The sequence below is a fragment of the Vitis vinifera genome, chromosome 11 (genome assembly GCF_030704535.1).
Source record: "Vitis vinifera cultivar Pinot Noir 40024 chromosome 11, ASM3070453v1".
In the NCBI taxonomy this organism is placed as follows: Eukaryota; Viridiplantae; Streptophyta; class Magnoliopsida; order Vitales; family Vitaceae; genus Vitis; species Vitis vinifera.
In genome coordinates this window covers 17,503,749-17,523,955 of record NC_081815.1, presented here as the reverse complement: position 1 = coordinate 17,523,955, position 20,207 = coordinate 17,503,749, and the positions used below count along the sequence as shown (strand labels likewise).

Below are 20,207 nucleotides of genomic sequence, written 5' to 3'. Positions count from 1 at the left end.
AGGTATGATATTATTTTCTTTATATTTTTATGGATGGGGAAGAATTTATACCAGGAAAAAAAGAGAGGTTGAAAACTAGGATGTATATGTTGATAGAGATTTTCTGATTTTTTTGCAGTTATGAAAATTGTTCCGAATCTTTTCTCTTTTCAATCTGGAGGAGCTGGGAGTATCATTTTCCCTCTCATGGTAGTGCTGTGAGAATGCCTTGTATGGTGATAACCATTCATTTTGGGTTAACTGGGCCTTTTTTATTTTAGTTTATTTTTATTTTTAATCTTTCTGATATGGCAATGACATGCTTTTACTTCTGGACCCAAGAAAAGATAACATGGAAGTTACTTCTTTCTTCCTTATTCTGCCTGGGAAGGGAGAAGAACTACTGGACTTTTGCAGGAAGCATAACTCTCCTGTTACAATCACTCGGAAAATTGAAAGCATTGTTATTCATACTGGTTCTGTCTTTAGTTTTGCAGCTATTGGGTTTGTTGCCACACACTACCCTTGTCTTTTCCTATTTATGAAGGTGTATATTTTCTGCCCCTCAAAGTTCTCGAGTTCATATTTGTAACCACTTTTAGATGTGCACCTCTAACAAAATCTAGAGTACATAGTTCTTTCCTGCTTTTGACCAGAGCTATGTAGTTGTTGTGTTTGGGGGAAAGATTTGTCATCCTTCTTTGTACTTAAGCCATGATAAAAATGTTTGCTTGTGATAAAAAAAAATGCAGTTATACATACACATACAGACATAACCGAAGATGAAATTTTGGTCATGCAAGTCAGGTCCTGATGTCCATAACGATGTGGCATTTAGATAATTTCCCCCAAGCACCAACCTCAACCTCAGCAATACACCCAAACTACCACAAGAAAAGCCAAGTAAAAAATCCTATTCTCCTAAGCTACTCTACATCACAATAGAAGATGATTAGTTCTCACCACATCCCTCTCACACATGATAGTGGTCAGAAAATATTCTATTTTCTTTAAAAGCTGATTAACTGCCAGTATTTTTTCCTTAATTAAAAGGCATGCTTGAAGCGTGCCTAGGCCCAAGGCACAACCACTACCTAGTTGTTGCACCTTGCTTGTCAATACATGTGCCTTGTTGAAGAGGCGCACTTTGTCTACTTTACTTTTTTCTTTTTTAAACACTTTTATTCTTGAAATTTCTAATTGTATATTGAAATTTATATAATTTTGTTACTTTTTTTGTTGAAGGCTTCCTTTAAATGTTTGGAATTTTAAATTTTTTATTGATTGGATTAAATTTTGAATCATATTTTATAAAATTAATATGCATCTTAGGCCATGTTTTACTTCGCTTAGGTGTGCACCTTATGTTGCATTTTGTGCTTAAGCTGTAGGATGCTTTTGTGCCTTAGGTGTGCCTTGCACCTTTTAAAACTATGGAAACAGTTCAAGCAAGGACTGCTACCTTTGAAGGTCCCAAGTTGTACCAAATCTTCCTTCTTGTGTACTTCTCCCTAGTCCTTCCCTCTGACAATTTGTAGGGTCCATTCACTGAGAAGCTTAAATATCCAATTTTCATCAAATCACTGTATCCAAGAATTTAGCTGATTGACTAGGGAGGGAAAGAATGGGGAATGAATGTTGGTTAAATGGTGTCAGAAACCTGTGATTTATTTGGGATCATTCTTAAAACTTGGACAGTATAATGGACCAAGAAATATTGAAAATCATTCTTGTTAATTCCCAGTTCTGTGTTTGTGGCAATCCCATATTTGTGTTGTTGCTTTGGTACCTTTTGCAATCAGTGTGGTAGTTTTAATTTCTCAAATGCAACTCTTTGTTAATTATCATTGGATAATCAGCAAATCCAATTCCAATTGTAAATATTTTCTATTTGAACTCATACTCAGAATATATATATTTTTGAAATTAAGTAGCCCAAGATGTTATGTTAATGAGCTGAGATATAGTGCTTTCTTTGCTTTCTGGCCTGCAGCAATCTTTGGTTGGTGAGGGCTCAGATGAAGAGCAACTTTTTTCTCCAGAAAGTAGCTTGATAAGAGATGGTTTCAATAGTGAGCTTGATAGCTATCTACTAAAGCTCAAGGTATTCCCATTACTTTTTACTCTCTTCTTAGCTTTCTCTCTGCACAACATCACTGCTAGATGAATCTTTCTGTTTAATCAACAAAAGTTATCCACTAAGTCACTTACATTTGAGTAGGGTTTATCTTTCTTTCTTTCCTTCTTTATTATTTGTTTATTTATTTATCTTTTGGTTGGGGGTGATTGTTCCTCCAACAAGGAATGTTATTGAGTTGGATTTTGAGCATAGAATGAAATTGGTTCATATATACCATAAAATCTTTAAGAAGTTGTCATTTTGCTTTTAGTTGCAAAACTTACAAACTTGGCTATAGAAGTTACCCTAGTAAGAGTTGCACTGTTAAAAAGATAATTAGTACAAAAGTTTTTTTTTTGATAAGCAAAGCAGAGAATATATTAGAGAAGGCCAAAAGGCCGCACCGCATACAGGAGGTATACAAAGCAGCCATAAGGCCAAAAAACAAAAACAAGAACACCTCACCAGCCCTTAGGGGACCGCTACCCACTCCAAGAAGCCTAGAAGTGAAGAGGACTCCTCTCCCCTATACAACTTAGCCCAACTCCACAGACTACATACAAAAGAATTCTTAAGAGTCTGAATAGCCAAAAGACCCCCTCTAAAAGCTAACCTATTTCTTTCCTTCCACACCGTCCAAAAAATACATAGCGGAATGGTCTTCCATATCTTCTTCCTTTTTTTACCCACAAAACGGCCCCGCCAACAGAACAACGCCTCTTTGACCTTCTCTGGAAACACCCACTGAACCCCAAATAAGGCAAAGGCGATATCCCAAAGGGTCCTAACCACTGTACAGTGTAAAAGAATGTGATTTACATTTTCCTCTTCACAACCACACAAAAAACAACAATTTGGAAGCTGCCACCCACGCATTTGCAGCCTATCCAACGTGAGGATTTTTTCCCAAGTAGCCTCCCACGCAAAGAAAGCCACTTTGGTTGGGACCTCATCCACCCAAATATTTTTTCCCGGAAAAACAAGAGGAATAGGGGCTGCTAGTAGATTGTAAGCCCCCCTAATCCGAAACCTGTTAGAATCCCCACATTTCCAAAGCACTGAATCCTCCTCAGGGGTTACTCTGATGTCCCTTAGCAAAAAGAGCAAATCCTCTATCAGCACCAACTCCCAATCATTAGAATCTCTAACCAATCTGAGATTCCACCCTCCTTGGCCAAGCCTTGGGTCCCACGCATCATTCACCGACTCATTACTGCACGCTGCCAAGGCAAAAATTTGGGGAAACGCTTGGGACAGCGCTTCATTACCGCACCAATGATCAGTCCAGAACATGATCTTAGTCCCCCTCCCCGCCTTGAACTTCATGTTATTCCAGCACCAGCCCATCTCCTTTAAAATCTCCTTCCAAACTCCCACTCCAAAGGGCCCCCGGGCTTCCTTAGATTTCCAACCACAACCCTCCAACCCGTGCTTCACCCCAATTACCTTCTTCCACAAGACATCCTTCTCTACGGCAAATCTCCAAATCCACTTGCCCAATAAGGCCTTGTTCAAAATCCCCATCCTCCTTATGCCAAGACCCCCCTTCTCTTTTTGAGTACACACCACCTTCCAATTAACTAAATGGATTTTCCTACCCATGTTTCCCCCTCCCCAAAGAAAATCTCTTTGTAATTTCTCAAGCCTTTTAGCCACTGACTTAGGCATTCTAAAGATGGACATTTGATAAATAGGAATGCTAGCTAGGGTACTCTTAATCAGGGTGATTCTCCCGCCCTTAGACAAGTATTGTCTTTTCCATCGGGCAAGTCTTCTCCTCATTCTTTCCTCCACCCCATCCCACATGGACAAGGCCTTGTGCCGGGCCCCAAGGGGCAGCCCCAAGTATTTAACCGGAAAGCTTCCAATTCTGCAGCCTAACTCCACTGCCATTTCCTCAACATTATCAATCTCCCCTACTGGTATCAGCTCACTCTTGGCCAGATTGATCCTAAGCCCAGAAGCCGCTTCAAACCACGCCAAAATCCATCCAAGATGAGTTAACTGATCCTTGCTAGCCTCGCAGAAGATAATAGTGTCGTCTGCAAAGAGCAGATGAGACACCATAATCTCCGCATCCCCTCTACCTCTTAGCCTACAACCAGAAATGAAGTTCCCCTGCACTGCACGCCTTATGAGTGCACTCAGCACTTCCATGCCCAAGATAAAAAGATAAGGAGAAATTGGGTCTCCTTGACGCAAACCCTTAGAGCTGGAGAAGAAGACTGCTGGAACCCCGTTAATAAGGACAGAAAATTTTGCCGTTGAAAAACACCACCACATCCAATCCATCCAGCATGATCCAAAGCCCATCTTTTTCAAGACCTTCATAAGGAAGCTCCAACTGATGCTGTCATAGGCTTTCTCGATATCCAATTTGCACACCAGCCCCTTTTCTTTCCTCTTCTGCCAGTAGTCAACCACCTCATTAGCTATGAGAGAGGCGTCTAGGATTTGTCTCCCCCTCACAAACGCATTCTGATCATCTGAGACCACCTTGTCTAACACCATTTTCAGTCTATTGGCCAACACTTTGGCCATAAGCTTGTACAGCCCCCCTAGCAGACTGATAGGCCGAAACTCCCCTAGGTCCTTAGCCCCAACTTTTTTTGGGATGATGACCAAAAAGGTGGCGTTCAGACTTTTGGTGAATGACTTTTGATCGTAAAATTCCTTGAACAGCTCTACTATCTCCTCCTTAACGAAGTCCCAACAAGCTTGCCAAAAGGCCACAGTGAACCCGTCCGGGCCTGGGGCCTTATTGCCATTCATATCCATCAGAGCAGCGAATATTTCTTCTTCAGTAAAGGGGACCTCCAAAGCTTCAGCTTCACTAAGGTCAAGACTTTTAAGATGCAGCCCCTCTAAGTCGACTCTCCACCCTGGTTCTTCCCTTAGCTGTTGCTGAAAGGCCTTGACAATCCCCTCCCTCACCTCCTGCTCCTCCACCAATTCCACCCCATTTATTTTGATTCTGTCCAAACAGTTATTTCTCCAATGGGCACTAGCCATCTTGTGAAAGAACCCTGTATTCTTATCCCCTTCTCTTAGCCACAGCTCCCTAGACGCTTGTCTCCAATGAGCTTCTTCCAAAAGAGCCCACTTCTTGAAGTTCTCCTTAGCTTCATTTTTCAAATCCGTTTCCCTTTCTGATAGGTCCCTGCCACTTTCCACCCTGTCCCAAAACTCAATTTTCCGAAGGGCTAGGCTTTTGTTCACCTCCACTCTACCAAAAACTTCCCTGTTCCAGACTTTAATTTTCTCCTTCATCTCCTTCATTTTAGCAGCCATTCTAAAGCTAGCCCTTCCTACTCTTTCCCCTCCTTGCCACCATTCCCGAAGGAGCTCCTTAAACCCATCCACTTTGAGCCACATATTTTCAAACATGAATGGAGAGGGTCCCTGGCTCATCCCACCCCCCTTCAGCAAAATGGGGAAGTGATCGGAGGTAGGCCTAGGGAGCCTACACTGAACAGCCCCCCTGAAGATATCTAACCAGCCCTGGGATACCAGGAATCGGTCCAATCTTGCCCAAGTTTGGTTGTTCCTGCCCCCACTCCAAGAGTACACACCCCCCTGCAAAGGGAGATCAATGAGGGCAAGGTCATCCACCACCTGAGCAAACCTACGCATTGCTCCATTAAGGCTACCCAGCCTGCTCCTATCCCTTTGAGATAAAGTAACATTAAAGTCCCCTCCTAAGCACCAAGGCTCTTCCCAAATTCCCCTTATCGCTCCTAACTCCTCCCACAACTCCTCCCTCTCCTTCCTGTTACACGGCCCATAAACTCCGGTAAAAATCCAGACCACACCATCTTCAACATTCTTCAACCTACACGATATAGAGAAATTGCCCACCTCCATCTCCAACAGCTCCAAAGATCTCTTATCCCAGCAAACCAAAATACCACCCGCTGAACCTTGGGCTCCCATAGCCCCCCAATCGAGGAACCTCCTAGAGCCCAGACTCCTCACCACCCCCTCAGTCATAGTCTGAATTTTCGTCTCCTGAAAGCAAACTAAATCCGCCCTTTGGCTCCTAATCATGGCCTTGATCACTTTCCTTTTAGAGCTATCATTAGCTCCCCGAACATTCCAGCTCACTAACCTTAACTTCATAAAACAGCTGGAGACTGGCCCCCTCTTCCTTGCACAATGCCTTTCTGCTTCCTTCCCCCATCATAATTGATGGAACATTCAAGCCTCTTCAGTTCCCTCTCAAATTTCGAATTTTCTAAGAGAGACTTGCTGTGCACTTTTTTCCTTCTTTTTCTGATTTTGACCATAAAATCCAGAATGTCCTTCTCTAAACCCACTGTAGAAAACCCCAAGAACTGGCTGAACCTTGCCAGCTCACTTTCCTCCCAACTGGCCTCCCTCCAATCCCTAATTTCTGGAACCGTCCCACCAACAAGACAGAGATCCTTTCCACTGGATCCCCTCACGCCGTTATTCTCTTCCAAAATCTCCCAGCAATCCATAGTCTTCATCACTGCGGGCATCCTTCCAATCATCCTCCGGTCCATAACTTCCCTCTGGGATGCATCCAGAACCACCCCAGAACGGTCGTAATACTCCCCCAGTGGAGTCCGACCAGAAAAAGAAGAGGGGGGAGAAGGAGAAACACACACCAGCGGCCCAAAGAAATTAGAGGCGTTCCCATACCTCAAGGCTTCCTCTATTAGAGCGTCATCTGTCTTCGATTTCTCCTCCCAGCTTTGCTCCTCAGCCGAAGGCCTCCACAGTCCATTCGTCACCAACAACGACCAGGACTGGTCAAGGCCCCCCGCAGAGCTTGGGCCTGCCCCATTTAAGGGACGGGCCCCCCTCAAATGGGCCTCGTCCGCATTAAAGACCAAAGGCGAGTCCGGGCCTCGAACCCCCAGTCCAGCCCCTCCTATCAGCTTCTTCGAGGCCCGCCCAATGTCAAGAAGCAGCCCAAGATGGGACGGCCCAGATTCGCAAGGGTAGGCCGTGGGCGGGAAGAGCCCAGAGGCGTCAGAAGGCCCAAGGGCCCACTGCTTCACCAACCCACACGATTCATGGGGCCCATCCACCACCAAACCCGAATCCGGACCAGCAGCCAGGCCTGACCTCGAGGACTGCCCCCTCGTCCCATCATCACACTGCAGCCGGACCTCGAGACATGGGCCTCCTACCAACCCCCTCACGCGCCCCCCCGCGCGTGCAGAGACTTCGCCCCCGACCTCGCCTTCTGAGACAAGAATGCTTTTGCCCTTTCTCTCCCTTGCCATTCTCACAGCAGGTCTGATTTCCCACCAAAGAGGAAGCTCATAGCAGAACTCCTCGGTCCGAACTTCCACTACATTGGGGAGCCTCTCCTGACTGAGCTTCACCAAGATCCTTGCCCACTGCAAGTCTTCCAACGTCTCCATCTGGGAGTCGATATCGATGAAACCCCCGCAGGCATCCCCTATTCTCCTCAGGATATCCCGCTCCCAAAGCGAGACTGGCAGTCCCAGGACACGCACATTGAAATGAATTGATAAGTAAGAACAAAATCATTGAAATGAATTGATAAGTGGGATGAACGATGGGAACTCTTTCCAAAATTTACAAAACTTGATAAAAAATGACAAGAGTGAAATGAATTGATAGGTGGGATGAATGGTGAGAACTCTTTCCAAAATATACAAAACTGGATAAAAAATGAGAAAAGTGTAACCTACTCCAAGAGATAAGTGCATATAATGCACAATTGACCTAGGAGACAAAACTAGGTATAATTCCAAAAAACTCTATTATTATCATTATTATTATTATTCTTAGAACAAAATCATTGAAATGAATTGATAGAACAAAATCATTGAAATGAATTGATAATTGAAATGAATCCTCGTTGGACGTCTATGAGATAACGATGGTTGAATCTCCCTCCACTAAGAGATTAGAGAGGCTCGTGTCGTTAGCATGGAACAAGCCCTCCAAAGGGGCTAAGATCCTTTTTCACAAAAGCTAATTCCTATCCAACAGGCTAGGAAAAAGCCCCCTCAATGTAGTGCCACGATGTTCTTTGATCACTCCACCAATCCAAAGCTGCTACCTAAAGAACACTCAAAATTTAAAGTTCTTTTTTATTCTTCTTTTTCCTTTTTCTATTAAATATAAAGATAAGTTTCCTTTTCTCTACCCTTTCAAAAGAGTAATCAAGGGAAACTATTTCTACTAAGATTCAGTCAGGGAATTGAATTTACTGAAACTTTGCTGAACCGATTCTTTTTCTTCATCCAATGGCAGGAGACTAAATTATTACATTCTAGTGAGTTTCTACCATAGAGAACTGTAGTTGACATTGCCAAACAATCCAGAGGTAGCCAGGCTTGGTTGGTTTCTCTCCTATATTCAGAACTTTTCTATAATCAAACATGTAGAACCATTATTTTTCTAATCCTTTCTAGTGAGAAATGAAGGATTTAGATAGAATGAAGAACATACAAAGAAAGGGATCCTCAAAGGAAATGGTCAATGTGAATCAATACAAGTGTGGAACAGTAGTAAAGGGGAATTGTTCAATGAGAATTTCTTTGTATTTTTATATATCCTTGGATAAAAAATGTAATTATGCTTGCTTGATTTGATTGAAGTGGATGAGAGCTAAAGTAAAACATGTTGAACTTTTTAAAATAAATTAAGTTTGATTCTTCTTCTTCTTCTTCTTCTTCTTCTTCTCTCTTGATATTTTGTATATATATATATATTAAGATTTCAATATAGTTTATAAAGTTTGTTTAAGATTCATGCTTATTTTGTTTTTTTTTTTATTTGTGTTTTTTACACAATCATTATTCTGATACATTTTTCATTATCTTAATATATTTGAAGTTTTTTGTTTATCATAAAATTTAATATATGTTATTTGATTTTTGATGAAATTGTCTTATTTTATTGTTTATGTTTAGTTTTAATCATAAGAGATAATATGACTTAATAGGATACTTTGAATTGTAAATAATAACTATAGAAGATATTGGGTTTGGGCAAAGATGAGCGAGAGAGCGAGAGCGAGGGTGAGAGCGATGGAAGGGAGCGAGGTGAGCGGCGAGCTCCAGAAGGGCTAGAGGGCAAAACAAGAGTAGATGCAGAAGGCGACGGTTTCGTGGGGGTTAGGAGCAGGGCCAAAAAGGGAAGTTTTGGAGTGGAGTCGAAATGGTTTGATGTAGAGGTGAGGGAGCAGAAAGGCAAGGTACAAGCCTCGATTGTAGAAAGGAAAGAAGGAGTCTCCTCGTGGATCAGGTTGGGACCGAATAGCATTGGGTGCTTCATTGATGGTCTGGAGTCTTGTACTGAGAACGCAGGATCTGGAACTTGGGAAAGGAAGTGGAAGGATAGTGGGAGGTCCTACCTTATGGTGCGGGATCAAAATAAGGGGGGGGGGGGCTGTTCATACGGTTAGGGGTTACAGATTTGGAAAATAAAAGGTTTAGCATTTACATCCCGAAGGGCAGAGGAGACAAGAGTGGCTGGGTGTTAATGGCGGAGATGCTACGCTGCTTGGGGTGTTATGTCAGAGAAGAGAGCTTACAAAAAAAGGGCGCGATGTTGCTGAGGTCATCAATGGGGAAAACCTATGCGGAAGTAGCGAAGCAGTCAAAAGGAAGAGAGACCGCAGTGGTGAGGGTGGAACTATGCAAGAAGGAGTTGAGCCGGAATATGGAGAAGCTGGCTCACTGCTTGGAGGGGAGCTGGAACCCTAGCTTTGGGAAAGGGGACGACCTGAGAGGTTGGGGGACAAACTTGGCGAAATTTTGGAGTTTGAAGGGTAATTTAGGAATAGTGAAGCTGGAAAGGGGCAAAGTCCTATTAGAATTTGAGGTTTTGGCTGAAGTAGAGAAAGCCCTAAAAGTTGGGGGTTTCTCGTGCGCGGGGTCTCCTCTCAGTCTGGAAAAATGGAGGCCTAAGAGGGGGTGTCTGCTGGAGGGGGAAAAGAGGAGCGAGGCTTGGGTGCGTATCGTGGGACTGCCAGTCTCACTATGGGAGCGGGATATTCTGAGGAGAATAGGGGATGCTTGTGGGGGGTTCCTCGATATCGACTCTCAGACGGAGACGTTGGAAGATTTGCAGTGGGCAAGGATCTTGGTGAAGCTCAACGAGGAGAGGCCCCCCAACGTAGTGGAAGTTTGGACCGAAGAGTTTTGCTACGAGCTTACTCTTTGGTGGGAAATCAGACCTGCTGTGAGAATGGCAAGGGAAAGAAAGGGCAAAAACAAGCTTGTCTTAGAAGGCGAGGTTGGGGGTGAAGTCACTGCACGCGCAGGTGGACGCGTGAGGGGGTTGGTAGGTGGTCCAAGTCTTGAGGTCCTGCTGCAGTTTGACTATGGGACGAGGGGGCAGTCCTCTGGGTCGGGTCCGGCTGCGGATCCGAGCTCGGGCTTGGTGTTGGATAGGCCCCACGAATTGTGTGGGCTGACGCCGCAGTGGGCCCTTGGGCCTTCTGATGCCTTTGGGCTCTTCCCGCCCACGACCTCTCCTCGCGAGTCTAGGCTGTCTCATCTTGGGCTGACACTTGATTTTGGGCCGGCCTCGAAGAAGCTGATCGGAGGGGCTGGGCTGGGGGTTCGAGGCCTGGCCTCGTCTCTGGACTTTAACTTGGACGACGCCCATCTGAGGGGGGCCCGTCCCTTAAATGGGTCAGGCCCAAGCTCTGCGGGGGGCCTTGACCAGTCCTGGTCGTCTCTATTGGTGATGGATGGACTGTGGAGGCCTTCGACTGAGAAGCAAAGCTTGGAGGAGAACTCGATGACAGATGACGCTCTAATGGAGGAAGCCTTGAGGTATGGGAATGCCTCTAACTTCTTTGGGCCGTTGGTGTGTGTTTCTCCTTCTCCCCCTTCTTCTTTTTCTGGTCGGACTCCATCGGGGGAGTATTACGACTGTTCTGGGGTGGTTTTGGACGCATCCCAGAGGGAATTTCTGGACCGGAGGATGATTGGAAGGATGTCTTCAGCGCTGAAGACTGTGAATCGCTGGGAGCTATTGGAAGATAATAATGGCACGATGGGAACCAGTGGAAAGGAACTCTGTCTTGCTGGTGAGTCGGTTCCTGAATTCAGGGATTGGAGGGAGGCCAGCTGGGAGGAGAGTGAGTTGGCAAAGTTCAGTCAGTTCTTGGGGTTTTCAACAGTGGGATTAGAGAAGGATATTTTGGATTTCATGGTCAAAATCAGAAAAAGAAGGGAAAAAGTGCACAGCGAATCTCTTTTAGAAAATTCGAAATTTGAGAGGGAACTGAAGAGACTTGAATGTTCCATCAATTATGAAGGGGGGAGGAAGCAGAAAGGTATTGTGCAAGGAAGAGGGGGCCAGTCTCCAGCTGTCTTATGAAGTTAAGGTTGGTGAGTTGGAATGTTTGGGGAGCTAATGATAGCTCCAAAAGGAAAGTGATCAAGGCCATGATCAGGAGCCAAAGGGCGGATTTAGTTTGTATACAGGAGACGAAAATTCAGACTATGACAAAGGGGGTGGTGAGGAGTCTGGGTTCTAGGAGGTTTCTCGATTGGGGAGCTATGGGAGCCCAAGGCTCAACGGGTGGTATTTTGGTTTGTTGGGATAAGAGATCTTTGGAGCTGTTGGAGATGGAGGTGGGTAATTTTTCTATATCGTGTAGGTTGAAGAATGTTGAAGATGGAATGGTTTGGATCTTTACTAGAGTTTATGGGCCGTGTAACAGGAAGGAGAGGGAGGCTTTGTGGAAGGAGTTAGGAGCGATAAGGGGAATATGGGACGAGCCTTGGTGTTTAGGAGGGGACTTTAATGTCACTTTATCTCAAAGGGATAGGAGTAGGCAGGGTAGCCTTAATGGAGCAATGCGTAGGTTTGCTCAGGTGGTGGATGATCTAGCTCTCATTGACCTTCCTTTGCAGGGGGGTGTGTTTTCTTGGAGCGGGGGCAGGAGCAACCGGACTTGGGCTAGATTGGATCGCTTCTTGGTTACCCAGTGTTGGCTATATATTTTCAGGGGGGCTGTTCAGTGTAGGCTTCCTAGGCCTACCTCTGACCACTTCCCCATATTGTTGAAGGGGGGCGGGATGAGTCGGGGACCCTCTCCGTTCAGGTTTGAAAACATGTGGCTCAAGGTGGATGGGTTTAAGGAGCTCCTTCGGGAATGGTGGCAGGGAGGGGCAAGAGGAGGAAGGGCTAGTTTTAGAATGGCTGCTAAAATGAAGGAGATGAAGGAGAAAATTAAAGTGTGGAACAGGGATGTTTTTGGTAGAGTGGAAGTGAACAAAAGCTCAGCCCTTCAGCAAATTGAATTTTGGGACAGGGTGGAAAGTGGCAAGGACCTCTCAGAAAGAGAAACAGATTTGAAAAATGAAGCTAAGGAGAACTTCAAAAAGTGGGTTCTTTTGGAAGAAGCCCATTGGAGACAAGTGTCTAGGGAGTTGTGGCTTAGAGAAGGGGATAAGAATACAGGGTTTTTTCACAAGATGGCTAGTGCCCATTGGAGAAATAACTTTTTGGACATAATTAAAATAAATGGGGTGGAATTGGTTGAGGAGCAGGAGGTGAGGGAGGGGATTGTGAAGGCCTTTCAGCACTAGCTAAGGGAAGACCCAGGGTGGAGAGTCGACTTAGAGGGTCTGCAACTTAAAAGTCTTGACCTTAGTGAAGCTGAAGCTTTGGAGGTCCCCTTTACTGAAGAAGAAATATTCTCTGCTTTGATAGATATGAACGGCCATAAGGCCCCAGGCCCGGATGGGTTTACCGTGGCCTTTTGGTAAGCTTGTTGGGAATTCGTTAAGGAGGAGGTAGTAGAGCTGTTCAAGGAATTTTACGATCAGAAGTCTTTTGCCAAAAGTTTGAATTCTACATTCTTGGTCATCATTCCAAAAAAAGGTGGGGCTAAGGATCTAGGGGAGTTTCGACCTATCAGCCTGCTAGGGGGGCTGTACAAGCTTATGGCCAAAGTGTTGGCCAATAGGCTGAAAATGGTGTTAGATAAGGTGGTTTCGGCTGATCAGAACGCGTTTGTGAGGGGGAGACAAATTCTAGACGCCTCTCTTATAGCTAATGAGGTGGTTGACTATTGGCAGAAGAGGAAAGAGAAGGGGCTGGTGTGTAAATTGGATATTGAGAAAGCCTACTACAGCATCAGTTGGAGCTTCCTTATGAAGGTCTTGAAAAAGATGGGCTTTGGGTCGCGTTGGATGGAATGGATGTGGTGGTGTTTTTCAACGACAAAATTTTCTGTCCTTATTAACGGGGTACCAGAAGGCTTCTTCTCCAGTTCTAAGGGCCTGCGTCAAGGAGACCCAATTTCTCCTTATCTTTTTATCTTGGGCATGGAAGTGCTGAGTGCACTCATTAGGCGGGCAGTGCAGGGGAACTTCATCTCTGGTTGTAGGCTAAGAGGTAGAGGGGATGCGGAGATTATGGTGTCTCATCTGCTCTTTGCAGACGACACTATTATCTTCTGCGAGGCTAGTAAGGACCAATTAACTCATCTTGGATGGATTTTTGCGTGGTTTGAGGCGGTTTCTGGGCTTAGGATCAATCTGGCCAAGAGTGAGCTTATTCCAGTTGGGGAGATTGATAATATTGAGGAAATGGCGGTGGAATTAGGCTGCAGAATTGGAAGCTTTCCGGTTAAATATTTGGGGCTGCCCCTTGGGGCCCGGCACAAGGCCTTGTCCACGTGGGACGGGGTGGAGGAAAGAATGAGGAGAAGACTTGCCCTTTGGAAAAGACAATACTTGTCTAAGGGCGGGAGAATCACCCTTATTAAGAGTACCTTGGCCAGCATTCCCATCTATCAAATGTCCATCTTTAGAATGCCTAAGTCAGTGGTTAAAAGGCTTGAGAAATTACAAAGAGATTTTCTTTGGGGAGGGGGAAGCACGGGTAGGAAAATCCATTTAATTAATTGGAAGGTGGTGTGTACTCAAAAGGAGAAGGAGGGTCTTGGTATTAGGAGGATGGGGTTACTGAACAAGGCCTTATTGGGCAAGTGGATTTGGAGATTTGTCGTTGAAAAGGACGTCTTGTGGAAGAAGGTGATCGGGGTGAAGCATGGGTTAGAGGGTTGTGGTTGGAAATCTAAGGAAGTTCGGGGGCGCTTTGGAGTGGGAGTTTGGAAGGAGATGAGCTGGTGTTGGAATAACATGAAGTTCAAGGTGGGAAGGGGGACTAAGGTTATGTTCTGGACTGATCATTGGTGCGGCAACGAAGCGCTGTCCCAAGCGTTTCCCCAGATTTTTGCCTTGGCAGTGTGCAGTAACGAATTGGTGAATGATGTGTGGGATCCAAGGCTCGGCCAAGGAGGGTGGAATCTCAGATTGGCTAGAGATTCTAACGATTGGGAGCTGGTGTTAATAGAAGACTTGCTCTTCTTGCTAAGGGACATTAGGGTAACCCCAGAGGAGGACTCAGTGCTTTGGAAAGGAGGGGATTCTGCCAGTTTTTGGATTCGGGTGGCTTACAATCTGCTAGCAGCCCTTAATCCTCTCGTCTTTCCGGGAAAAAATATTTGGGTGGACAAGGTCCCAACCAAAGTGGCTTTTTTTGCGTGGGAGGCTACTTGGAAAAAAATCCTCACGTTGGATAGGCTGCAAAAGCGTGGGTGGCAGCTTCCAAATCGTTGTTTTTTGTGTGGTTGTGAAGAGGAAAATGTAAATCACATTCTTTTACACTGTACAGTGGTTAGGGCCCTATGGGAAATCGCCTTTGCCTTATTTGGAGTTCAGTGGGTGTTTCCAGAGAAGGTCAAAGAGGCGTTGTTCTGTTGGCGGGGCCCTTTTGTGGGTAAAAAAAGGAAGAAGATATGGAAGTCCATTCCGTTATGTATTTTTTGGACGGTGTGGAAGGAAAGAAATAGGTTAGCTTTTAGAGGGGGTTCTTTGGCTATTCAGACTCTTAAGAACTCTTTTGTATGTAGTCTGTGGAGTTGGGCTAAGTTGTATAGGGGAGAGGAGTCCTCTTCACTTTTAGACTTCTTGGAGTGGGTAGCGGTCCCCTAAGGGTTAGTGAGGTGTTCCTGTTTTTGTTTTTTTGGCCTTGTGGCTACTTTGTATACTTCCTGTATGCGGTGCGGCCTTTCGGCCTTCTTTAATATATATTCTGCTCTCGCTTATCAAAAAAATAAATAATAACTATCAAACTTCCATAAACTACTGATGATATTCTTTTTTCATTTTTTATTTTTTATTTTTTTTATTTTTAATGAGAAACAACAAGGCAATATATTAAATAAGGATTAAAAGGTACAAAGGAAGGATGAGAAATCCTCCCAAAAACAAAGGACTAAACAAATGACATCTCTAAAATGCTAAAAAAACCCATACTCCGTGAGGCAATTTCATGAAACAACCTCTCCTCACTAGCCACACCTTTGGACCTACACACCAACAACACCTAATCAAGTTGGATCACATTAAGGGGAATGCCCTTGAAAGTTGTGGTGCAAGATGCCCAAAAGGAAGCAAGAAAATGAATAGTATGCCAAAGAGCCTCTAAAGTCCTTGCCTTGTCTTAAAAATTTTTGGCATTTCTTTCATGCCCCACGACCCAAATCAAAGTCATATAAACATTTTGCCACAGTACTAATCCTCTACCAGAGTTTCCCAATGCAATGGTCATCTTATCACAAATACTCTTAGGAGAAACCTAGTCTAGCTTAGCCAGTCCCAATAATCTATGTCACAGCCCCATAGTCAAAGAGCAATGCAAAAAAAGATGATCGATCGATTCTCCATGCTCCATACACAACATACAAATATCAGGATTGAGGGCTTTGTAGGCTCTTCTTAGCTGTAGCATGTCATTGGTGTTCACTTTCTTGTGTGCAACTAACCAAGTAAAGGACTTAAACTTAAGAGGGACTTGAGATTTTCAAACAAAATTAGTAGGGAAGAAAGGAACTTGGTCAGAATGAGTAGACAAGGTTATAAAGAAAGACTATTGTAAATAAATCTGAAGAAGATAAAGACCAAGCTCTCGCATCTAGAGTGGATGGAGATAAATGCAAACGGGATAGAGAGAGCATAAGTCTTTCTAGATCTTCTATCTTATATGAGTGATAATTATTAAATAAAAGGCTTCACCACTTTCGAGAGTCCATAGGAAGTTGTTGGATGTGGAATCTTTGTCTTTGTTGGATTTTATTGATCTAAGTCCATGTTTTTGGTTTGAAGATTGTAATTTGTTCCCCTTTGGGCTCTTTATAGATTCCTGATGTACATGGGTTGTGGCCCCATTTTGTTAGGCACCTTTTTTGCCTATTAGAAATAAACTATTATTATTCCATCTAAAATTTTTGTATTATATGTTAGTATTGATGGTGTTCGGCTTACGGAGGAGAATGGAATCAAGGAAGGGATAGTCAATGCTTTTAGGTCTTTGCTGTCCAACCCGAGGGACTAGCGTCCTCCTGTTTCCGGGCTGCAGTGTGAGACTCTGGAGCATATGGATGCTTGTGCTTTGGAGGTGCGATTCACGGAAGAGGAGGTGTTTGATGCGCTGTTGGGATGTAGTGGGGATAAAGCTCCGGGGCCTGATGGCTTCTCTATGGCTTGTTGGTAGTTTGCTTGGGACTTTGTGAAGGTTGATGTTATGAGTTTCTTCAGGGAATTCTATGAACATGACAAATTTGTTAAAATTCTAAATGCAACTTTTATGGTCTTAATCCTAAAAAAAGCGGGGGCTGAAGATTTAGGGGATTTTAGGCCTATAAGTTTGTTGGGAAGTTTGTACAAGTGGCTGGCCAAGGTATTAGCCAATAGGCTAAAAAAGGTGGTTGGAAAGGTGGTCTCTAAGGCTCAAGGGGCTTTTGTGGAAGGTAGACAAATCCTAGATGCAGTGCTGATAGCTAATGAAGCCACTGATTCGGTCCTCAAGAATAATGAGAATGGCATTTTGTGCAAACTTGACATAGAGAAGGCATACAACAATGTGGACTGGTATTTTCTTCTCACAGTTATGCAAAAAATGGGTTTTGGGGAGAAATGGATTGGGTGGATCAAGTGGTGCATATCCATTGCAAGCTTCTCTGTGTTGGTTAATGGAACCTCTACGGGTTTCTTTCAAAGCTCAAGGGAATTGAGGCAGAGCGATCCTCTTTCGCTTTATCTATTTGTGATTGCCATGGAGGTTTTTAGCTCTTTTCTTAAAAGGGTTGTGGATGGAAGTTTTATGTCGGGTTGTAGGGTGAAGGGTAGGAGTGAAGAAGGGGTTCTAATCTCCCATTTGTTGTTTGCTGATGATACCTTGGTGTTCTGCAAAGCTTCTCAAGACCATTTGACTTACCTTAGTTGGTTACTTATGTGGTTTGAGGCCGTGTCGGGGTTGAGAATAAACTTGGAAAAAAGTGAACTCATTCCAGCAGGGAGGGTAGAGAATATTGATGATCTTGCTTTGGACTTTGGTTGTAGAGTGGGTAGTCTCCCGTCCACTTATTTGGGTTTTCCCTTGGGTGCTCCGTTTAAGTCAGTGACAGTGTGGGATGGAGTGGAAGAGCGTTTCCGTAGAAGGTTGGCTATGTGGAAGAGACAATATTTATCCAAGGGAGGGAGGGCGACTCTAATTCGAAGCACTTTGTGGAATTTACCTATTTATCTTATGTCATTGTTGTGCTTACTAAGCTCAGTTAGATGGAGACTAGAGCAAATTCAAAGGGATTTCCTTTGGGGTGGTGGTAATTTGGAGCGAAAGCCTCATTTAGTAAGATGGGAGTTCGTGTGCTTAAGTAAGAAGAAAGGGGGTTTGGGGGTCAAATGTCTTTCCATTCTCAATAAGGCTCTTCTTTCTAAATGGAATTGGCGTTTCGCAAATGAGAGAGAGACCTTGTGGAATCAAGTGATTAGAGGGAAGTATGGGGAAGATAGATGGGGTTGGTGCTCTCGAGAAGTGAGAGAGGCGCATGGTGTGGGGTTGTGGAAAGGAATAAGGATGGACTGGGAGTTGGTGGGCGCCAAGATTTTATTCGTTGTAGGTAATGGGCAGAGGGTGAGATTTTGGAGGGATAGATGGTGCGGGGATTCCCTTTTGTGTGTGTCTTTTCCTTCCTTGTTTGCTTTGTCTATTGATAAGGAAGAGTGGGTAGCAGATATTTGGGACTCCTTGGCTGAGGGGGGCTAGGGGGGTTGGAACCCTTGTTTTTCAAGAGCCTTCAATGATTGGGAGGTAGAGGAGGCGGAAAGATTCTTGGAGCGGTTACATGGGAAGAGAGTGCTTGGAGATGTGGATGATATGGTGTCTTGGATTGAAACAAAGAGTGGAAAGTTCTTGATCAAGTCTCTCTACTTTGCCCTAGAAGCGGGCTGTCCTTCTTTGTTTCCTTCTAGCTGCATTTGGAATGTGTGTGTGTAGCCCAAGATTAGTTTCTTTGCGTGGGAGGCTACGTGGGGCAAAGCCTTAACCCTGGATATTGTTCAGAAAAGAGGATGGGCCTTGGCAAATAGATGTTTTATACGTCTTGAGAAAGAGGAGACCATTAACCATCTTCTTCTATATTGTTAAAAAACAAGGGCTTTATGGGATTTACTCTTTACTTTATTTGGGGTGTCTTGGTGCTGCCTTCTTCAGTTAGAGAGACTCTCCTTAGCTGACATGGTTCTTTTGTGGGCAAAAAGCACAAGAAGGTGTGGAGAGCTGCTCCTCTTTACATTTTTTGGACGGTTTGGAAGGCAATAAATAGATTGGCCTTCAAGGATGATGTGTTGTCAATCCAGAGACTGAAATAGTCTTTTGTTCTTTCTATTTGGTCAGAGGCTAAGTTGTTTATAGTTGATTGCCCTCTAACTATAGTTAATTTTATTGATTGATTGAGCTCTAATTAAGGTTGTTTTTTGGCCTTTTTGGCCTTTTTGGCGGTGGGTGTATAGGTATTGTATACCTTGAGTCATTTTTTTGGCGTCTCTTTTTATATGAAATTTTTCTTTACCTATCAAAAAAAAAAAAAAATTGACATAATTTAACTCTGTTTATCAATTTGTAACTCATCTTTCTGTTAGTATGCACAAGTTCCCACATTATTTATGCCATGCCTATTCAAGTCCCATATTCTGAAAAATATTTGGACAGATTTATGGATGCAGTTCGTGTGGTCCATCATTTTTGTTATTGTGAACTATTTTTTATTTTTTTATTTATTTTAACTGATTTTAATTTTCAAGTAATTTCTCTATACTCTTTTACATGTTTTGCCAAAATGATTCTGGCCTTTTTTGGTCATTAACCCAAGTTTCCACCAATAATTCCACTCATAGCTGCTACTTTAAGGCTCTCCTTTATACAGCCATTCTTGTTTTTCCTAGCTTTGTGACTCACCTGCCTTAGTGTCCTCATCTCATCTATGCTGCCTTGAGGCTTCATGGCTTGTCTTGATCGTGCAGCAATCAAATCCTACAGCTGATTCATTTCCAAATTTACCTTTTAAGTGGTTAGTATGCTCCACTTTTACAGAATTGTTGAAGCAAACCTTGAGATGGACCACCCACATTTAATTTGGTAGACATATGTGATGGGGAAAAGCTTCAAATCTGGTGGCAGCTTGTTGCAGTATGTGCAAACTTAAACCTGTCTGAGTTCTGGCTGAAAACAAGGGAAAGAAAACTGAATAGAGCAAAAGATAGCACTAAGACCATGATTGGAACTTATTATATTCTAGGGTTTTGAAGGTCCTTAGAATACCCTCCTGGAATCAGATTTATGAAAATAGAGTAAAAACTGATTACAACTCATTCGTAAGGTCAAAAGGTATTTATTTTATAGCTCTAGCAGCTTAAGATCCTTGCCTTGTATTACAAAACTAAAATCATAGAAGTTGCATAGAAGTTGCATTATAGTCACATGTCTACTTTATTAACTAGAAGCTTGGTAATAGCTTACAAAACTAAAATCAGGCTGAAAAAAACTGAACTAAAACAAGAGAAAAGAAGTCACAGGATTGAATTATGCTTGCTACTCTATGCCAGCTAGTGTCTCTTGGTCAGCTTGACCTTTTCATGGCTCTTGCATTAACATTCCTAGGTTACGAAGAACTTAGCTACAATGACAAATTCTTTTCAAAACTCCATGCATTTCTCTAGACCAATATTTTTTTCCTCCTCATTGGGAGTCAAATTTCATTTGATCAATCAGCTCATCAAAATTGAAT

At 43.6% G+C, this 20,207-nt stretch overlaps 1 protein-coding gene across 4 annotated transcripts in view; it reads left to right on the top strand.

The window, feature by feature from the left end:
- The window catches only part of LOC100253058 (protein TRANSPARENT TESTA 9), a 50,556-nt gene that overhangs the window by 17,891 nt on the left and 12,458 nt on the right, over positions 1-20,207 (top strand). For all 4 annotated transcript variants that reach the window (XM_019223087.2, XM_010658591.3, XM_010658590.3 and 1 more), the window contains exon 13: positions 1,973-2,083. In XM_019223087.2, the coding sequence (XP_019078632.1) occupies positions 1,973-2,083 (111 nt within the window). The remainder of the gene's footprint in view (positions 1-1,972; positions 2,084-20,207) is intronic.